Source organism: Piliocolobus tephrosceles, chromosome 19, assembly GCF_002776525.5.
Source record: "Piliocolobus tephrosceles isolate RC106 chromosome 19, ASM277652v3, whole genome shotgun sequence".
Classification (NCBI taxonomy): domain Eukaryota; kingdom Metazoa; phylum Chordata; class Mammalia; order Primates; family Cercopithecidae; genus Piliocolobus; species Piliocolobus tephrosceles.
This window is the reverse complement of record NC_045452.1, coordinates 5050435-5057823: the sequence shown is the minus strand read 5'-3', so window position 1 is coordinate 5057823 and position 7389 is coordinate 5050435. Positions and strand designations below refer to the sequence as shown.

The window sequence follows — 7389 nt, the reverse complement described above, 5'->3', positions numbered from 1 at the left end:
AGAGGAGAAACGTGAGGCTCCGAGAGGTTAGGTAACTGCCCAGGGTCACACAGCCCTCCACGGGGCCAGACTATCATCTGAACTAAGGCAGGAAGTAAGAAACAAAATGTCATGAACTTCAGCAGGGGAACAGGGAAGGCTTCCAGGAGGAAGGGGCACCCAGTATGAGTCTGAAGAATGAGAGCAAGTTGAGTATCTCCCCAACATATCCAAAGCATGGACAGGGCCAGGAGCAAGGCCAGCAGGAGACAGCCTTCCAGGTGACATGGCAGCATTGCTTCCCACCCCGTCCCATCCCTTGTCCACCCTTCCTCTCATGCCTTGCGCATTCCTACAGCTCTCTGCTCAGATGCCACCTCCTCCAGGGAGTCTTCCCTCAATATCCTACTCATAGCGACACATGCCCCCACTCTTACCCTGTGTATTTTTTCCATGGCATCCATCCACATCTGATATGTTACATGTTTCCATGGGTTACTGTCAGCTCCGGTTGTATTAATGGAATGTGATCCCATGAGGGGAAGGGCATAGACACATTTGCTGCTCAAGCCCCAGGGCTGGAATGGGGTCTGGCCCTGGTGGATGTTTAGCAAATAGCCACTGAAGCTCGCTGAGTGGTCCCTCGACTCTCCAGGGAAACAGTACTTGCCCCACAGGGTTTATGGGCAAAATGGTAGCACTAAGATGCCTGGTACCGCTGCTCCTCGAAACTTAGCACTCTCCTTCCTTCAGAGGGCTGGGCTGGTGGTGAGGAGGCCTGGATGCAGACTGGGCCCTTTGGCCTTCTGCAAGTCCCTCCCCTCCTCCAGCCTCAGTTTCCTCATTTGTACAATGCAGGAGGGGACGTCTATAGCCCCTCTCAGCACTGGGCACCTCTGCCTGCCTCAGCCCATTCTTCACCCTGGGGCTGGTGCAGAGCCCACAGTCCATGATCCAAGCCATCAACAGTGAACAGACAGATGACTGACTGGCCCCACAAGGCCTGGCAGCAGCCCAGGGACTGGTAACCTCTCAGCCAGGGTGAAGTCCCCATCCTTCAAGGCCCGGCACCTTCCTCAGAGGGTTCACCTGGGCAAAAGCAACGCTGTGTTGCTGGCCTGCAGGCGAGATCAGAGAGGTGAGTGGGGAGAACCCTGAGTTCTCTGAGGTCTCTGCCCACCCACACCCCAAAATCCCAGCACCAGCTTTCTGAGGCCCCTGTCTGGGAGGTATCAGGGAAGAGGGAGCCTCTCTGCTAGTCACTGGATCACAGACCCTGACCCCATCAGAGGTCCACCTTTCCTGTGTCCAGCTCCTTGAAACATGGGTCAAGGACAATTCCCTGGAGCTGTAATTCACACCCCACCCCCAATCAGTTCCATCCATAGGTCAGACCCCTCCAGCCTCCTCCCTGAGCTCTAGGCTTGCCCCCTCTGATTCAGCTTTCTATCCAAGCTGGTGACTTAGGCCCTTCTGACCAGGCTGGGTGACTTGTCAATACCCCAGAGCCCCAGCCAAACACGTTCCCAACCGTCAGACCAACCTCATTCTTGCTGGGAATCCCTGCCCCATTCAGCCACTCAGCCTCCAGTGGCTCAGCTCTTCTTCCTTTCCTATGCCAGACTCTCAAGGCTGTCTCCCCACTGGGGGTTCCCAGGCCTGACTCACTTTAGCACTCCAGGCCAGTGCTGGAGGCCACATTAGGTGCCTGGTTAATGTGTTTGGATTGGAGGGTCTCAGTCGAGCCAGGCTCCAGTCTGATCATAGGCCTACGTGTGGGGCTCTTTGCCCTACTACTGAATGGACATGCACACCTCTGCCCATTCTCCCTCCACAAACTGCCTCCGTGTCCAGACCCTGTTCTGCAGCAGGTGGCTCACGCTGGTTGTACCAAGGGTAGCAGTTGGGAAGAGTCAGCTGAGCAGGGGCCTCCTTCTGGCCTGCCCAGGGGGCTCTGACTCTGCTGTCTGTCCTACTGCCCAGTTATAGCCCTGCCTCTTCCACTGAATTCTGCTCCATCTGCATCTCTCTATGCCAGCCCAGACCAGCAAACACTGGAGCTCAGGGTGAGGGTGCTGGCCTCTCCCACTGCCCTGCCACAGGGCCCTCCCGCCTCTAGCCTCTAGGAGTAGCCCCTTCAGCTGGGTGAAGATAGAGCAAGTCAGATGCAGGAAAAAGAAAAGGCAGAAGAATGCCAAGAAATGCATAAAAGTGGATGAGACCCAGGGCTAGACACAGTGGCGCATATCTGTAATCCCAACACTTTAGAAGGCTAAGGCAGGTGTATCACTTGAGCTCAGGAGTTCAAGTCCAGCCTGGTCACCATGGCGAAATCCTGTCTCCACAAATACCAAAAAAAGAAAAAGAAATAGCTGGATGCAGTGGCGTGCCTGTAGTCCCAACTACTCTACTTGGGAGGAGGACGTGGGAGGATCACTTGAACCTGAGAGGTCAAGGCTACAGTGAGCCGGGATCATGCCACTGCCCTCTAGCCTGGGCTACAGAGTGAGACCCTGTCAAAGAAGAAGAAGGAGAAGGAGAAGGAGGAGAAGGAGAAGGAGAAGGAGGAGAAGGAGAAGGAGAAGAAGAAGGGACCCAGGCAGAGGTAAACAAGTACTATTCCACTTAGGAAAAAAGGAGGTAGTTTCACTGTTTTTTCCAAGCACATGGTGTGAAGATATTCTGGCCCCACTCCATTTCCCTACCCTCCTTCCGCACCTGCTCTACCCCCTCTTAACTTGTAATTTGAAGAATGCTTTGTATTCACTATGCAAAGACGAGGCCTCTTTTAACATAAACAACCAGCAGGGCATGGCAGCTCATGCCTGTAATCCCAACACTTTGGGAGGCCAAGGCAAGAGGATTGCTTGAGCTCAGGAGTTTGAGACCAGTCTGGGCAACATAGCAAGACCTCCCCTCAGTAATAATAATAATAATAATAATAATAATAATAATAATAATAATAATAAATTGGCTGGGCACGTCAGCTGCCACCTGTAGTCCCAGCCGCTTGAGGGGCTGAGGCAGGAGGATCGCTTGAGCCTGGAAGTTTGAAGCTGCAGTGAGCCATGATTGTACCACTGCACTCCAGCCTGAGTGACAGAGTTAGATCCTGTCTCCAAAAGGTAAAAATAATACAAGATAATTATGTAATAGTTTCCACACCGGAGAGTCTGATTCTTCGTGTTAGTCTGCATTCTTGGCCTGACTGCAAAGCAGCGGGGACAGATGGGGATCCGTAGCCAATATCCCCAGGGCCCGGCTGCCCAGCCCAGTGCTTCATAGCTCCACTGTGTGAAGCTCGAAGGGGATGCCGTTCTTCTTGGCGAAGATGTAGACTGCACAGCAGGGCTGGGACAGCAGGTCCAGGTACAGCTCCAGACCCATGACGGGGGTGATGGGGTGGGGCGAGGGAGGGCAGACCTAAACCTAGGGAATGGGCCCTGGGGACGAGCCCAGGGTACAGGCCTGGGAACAGGAACTGCAGGCAGGAACTGCTGGTGGGGGGTGGCGGGCAGGAACTGCTGAGTCACCAAGCCTGCAGTGGTGCACCTCACTAGGAGCCCGGAGCCCGGTCACACCCTTCTCTCTCAAAGGTTGGCTCCAGAGAACTTTGGGCCAATCAGTGGTGCATCCGCTCTCTCCTTTCTGGGAATCTAGGCTGGGGGTATCTTTCTCTCTAAAAGGGAAGAGGAGAAAGGAGGTGCAGCAGCCTCCTTGCCCAGTAACTGGCCCAGTGCCCAGGATGGAGGCTAGAGGGGAAGGGTGGCTGGCTGCCTGCAAGGCTGACAGCCCCAGACCTCATGAAGGAATGAGCTGTTCCTCCCCAGTCGTGAGGGTCATATTTATTACACTCCAGCTAATGCCTCCCCCAGATGGCTGAGGCCCTGTGAGGCCTATCCAGAGGTTTCCAACAGTGCCTGGCATTGCAGAGAACTTCCTACCCACTATTCAAGTGCAACCCTAGGGCTTTTGATGCCTGTGGGTATGACACTCCCATTTCCCAAGGGAGCCTCCCAAGGTAGGAAAACCCTATTCCCAAATCCAAGATTCGGAGAAAGACTGTTGGCAGGAGGATGGTTACTGGAAAACTTGAGAATAGCTTTGCTTCTCTCGTTCCCCATGGTTCCCACCTACCCCCTTTTTTGAGATAGAGTCTCACTTTGTTGAGCAGGCTGGAGTGCAGTGGGATGATCATGGCTCACTGCAGCCTTGACCTTCAGGGCTCAAGTGATCAAGTGATCCTCTCACCTCAGCCTCCCAAGTAGCTGGGATCACAGGCATCATGTCTGGCTAGTTTTAAATTTTTTAATTAATTAATTTTTTTTTTGTAGAGACGGGGTCTCACTATGTTTCCCAGGCTGGTCTCCAACTCCTGGGCTCAAGTGGTCTTCTTGCCTCAGACTCCTGAAGTGTTGAGATTACAGGTATGAACCATTGCACCCAATCCCATGGTCCCCATTTAAGACCTATCCCCCCGCAGAAGAGTGCCTTCCTGGCCTAGTGCTGCAGCTCTCTCCAGACGGAGAGGGGCCACATTCTCCTGCCCCTTCAGTTGCCCGCCCCTTTTCAGAAGACACCTTTGGCCAGGATTACTGCAATATCCAATCTCCCTGCTTCTTCCCTGGCTGTCTTCCAGTCCAACCCCCAGCAGCAGCCAGAATATTGTTCTAAAACACAACCAGAGCACTCCATTCATTCTAACAGTTTAAAGCCAAGCACCTAGGCATGCCATTTAGGCTCCTGAATGGCTGGGTCTTGACCAGGAGAGCTGCTGTCTAGATTTTCTCCTCCTGACCAGTTCCTCAACAGACATGCAAAGCTACTGATTAATAATAAGAGTCGGCCGGGCACAGTGGCTCACGCCTATAATCCCAGCACTTTGGGAGGCCGAGGCAGGCAGATCACCTGAGGTTGGGAGTTTGAGACCAGCCTGACCAACATGGAGAAACCTTGTCTCAATTAAAAATACAAAAGTAGCTGGGCGTGGTGGTGAGTGCCTGTAATCCCAGCTACTCGGGAGGCTGAGGCAGAAGAATGGCCTTAACTCGGGAGGTGGAGGTTGTGGTGAGCTGAGATTGCGCCACTGAGCTCCAGCCTGGGTAACAAGAGCAAAACTCTGTCTCAAAAAACAAAACAAAACAAAACAAACAGACAAACAAAAAAACCAGTAAGGGTCATGTTCTGGGAGGCTAACTCAGCCAACTGTTGGGTCACCATGACTATAGCCAACAAATGTGGGATGCTGCTGGGACCTGGGCTGTCAGACAAATTACTTTCTCCGAGAATTAGAAGGCTATAGGAAATGTATTGTTTTTTTGTTTTGTTTTGTTCTGAGTTTCTTTGCGTGTTTTTAGAGACAGGATCTTGTTCTGTTGCCCCAGGCTGGAATGCTATGGCTCAATCAGAGCTCACTGCAGCCTCGAACTCCTGGGCTCAAGTAATCCTCCCACCTCAGCCTCCCGAGTAGCTAGAACTACAGGCTTGCACCACCATGCCTGGCTAATTTAAAAAAAAATTTTTTTTGGCTGCACGTGGTATCTTGGCACCTGTAATCCCAGCACTTTGGGAGGTAGAGGCGGGAGCATCTCTTGAGCACAGGAGTACAAGGCTAGCCTGGGCAACATGGCAAGACCTTGTCTCTACAAAAATAAAAAAATTAGCTGGGCGTGGTGGGGTGCACCTGTTGTCCCAGCTTCTTAGGAAGCTGAGGTGGGAATATCGCTTGAGCCTGGGACCTCAAGGCTGCAGTGAGCTATGACTGTGCCACTGCACTCCAGCCTGGGCAACAGAGTGAGACCCCATCTCTGAAAAAATATTTTTTGGGGGAGCCAGGCACAGTGGCTCACTCCTGTAATTCCAGCACTTTCAGAGGTGGAGACGTGCAGATCAGCTGAGGTACAGAGTTTGAAACCAGCCTGGCCAACATGGTGAAACCTCATCTCTTCTAAAAATACAAAAATTAGCCAGTTGTGGTGGTGCATGCCTGTAATCCCAGCTGTTCAGGAGGCTGAGGCAGGAGAATCGCTTGAACCTGGGAGGCAGAGGTTGCAGTAAGCTGTGATCATGCCACTGCCCTCCAGCCTGGGCAACAGAGCAAGACTCTGTCTCAAAAAAAAAAAAAAAAATTGTTTTGAACTCCTGGACTCAAGCAATCCCCCAACCCGGACCTCCCAAAGTACTGGGATTATACGCATGACCTACCACACTCAGCCACATTTATTAATTTCACTCTTGGCAAACATCAGGGAGAAGCTGACCCAAACGGCCTGGGAAGGGGGATTGTCTTTCAGGTAGAGACCAAGACTAGGGTTGGGACAGAGGAAAGTCAAATAAATCACACATTAGAGTTAGAAGCAGAGGCTCAGGCTGAGCCCAGGTTTATTATCCAAAATGAAAATGAAATGCAGTGATTAAACGACACAGGGTCTCAGTGTGCATCATTCTCATTGTGGCTTTCAGGCGGCTGTGGAAGACAGGGTAGAGATGGTGGCCTTGGGAGCTGAGGCGCTCTGGGACTTGGGCAAGTTTTAGGCAAGCCATTCCTGCTTTCTGGGCCATTAGAAATGAAAGTGCTTTGTGGACTGTTGAGGGCAGTGCAGGGGTAAGGCTTTCCAGCTCACCGGATCATGGCGAGCACCCAGGGCATCAGCTTCTGCTTTATGGTGGGGTCTGCAGGTGGGAAGTCCTTGGCCTTCAGAATGACTTCATGGGCCTCCCGGAAGAGGTCCTCCCCCACTGCTGCCTCCACGCGCTGCCGCCATATGGCCAGCTTGGGTCGGCCTTCAAAGACTTGGCAGCCAGCACCCACAGGCTGTGGGGAAAAGGGGACAGAATGGGGATGGATGGTTGCGAGGGCAGGGATGGGCAGCATCTGATTTGGGGACCATAGATCTTCAGGAGGGGTTTGCACACACACTTAAGCACAGTGCTATAGCCAGGTGTGGCAGCATAAGTGGGACTTCAGCAACTAGCCAGGGCCCCCTGGCCTAGCGGGCCCACCTGCCCACAGCACTCACATGCATCAGCTCCGTGATGGCTACCAGGTCAGCTAAGGAGATGTGAGGCCCAGTAAGGAAGGCCTTGTTCTGGAGGAACTTGTCCTCGAGCAACTGCAGGGTCACATCCAGCTCTGCCAGGGTGGCTGCCAGTGTCTGGGGAGATACTGGCTCACCCAGGAAAACAGGGAACATCATCTGAGGATTGGGCAGGCGAAGTCAGGAGTTAGTGGGGTAGAGAGTTAGTTTTGATTTGCATTTCCCTAATGATTAGTGATGCTGAGCATCTTTTTTTGTACTTGTTGGCCAAAATGAGAATATTCTCAACACATTGGGTTAAGTAAAATATATCGATTTCCTTTTTTTCTTTCCTTCCTTCCTTCTTTCTTTCTTTCTTTCTTTCTTTCTTTCT

General features: G+C 52.4%; 1 protein-coding gene across 4 annotated transcripts in view; it reads right to left on the bottom strand.

The window, feature by feature from the left end:
* Positions 1-6323: 6323 nt before the first annotated feature.
* LOC111522013 (glutathione S-transferase theta-1) overlaps positions 6324-7389 on the bottom strand; it is an 8945-nt gene continuing 7879 nt past the window's right edge. For 3 of the 4 annotated variants that reach the window (XM_023185717.3, XM_023185719.1, XM_023185720.1), the window contains 2 exons: positions 6999-7175; positions 6324-6793 (listed from right to left, as the gene is read on the bottom strand). In XM_023185717.3, the coding sequence (XP_023041485.2) occupies positions 6599-6793; positions 6999-7175 (372 nt within the window). In that variant the 3' untranslated portion in view covers positions 6324-6598. The remainder of the gene's footprint in view (positions 6794-6998; positions 7176-7389) is intronic. The other variant, XM_023185721.1, reaches the window with a different exon arrangement.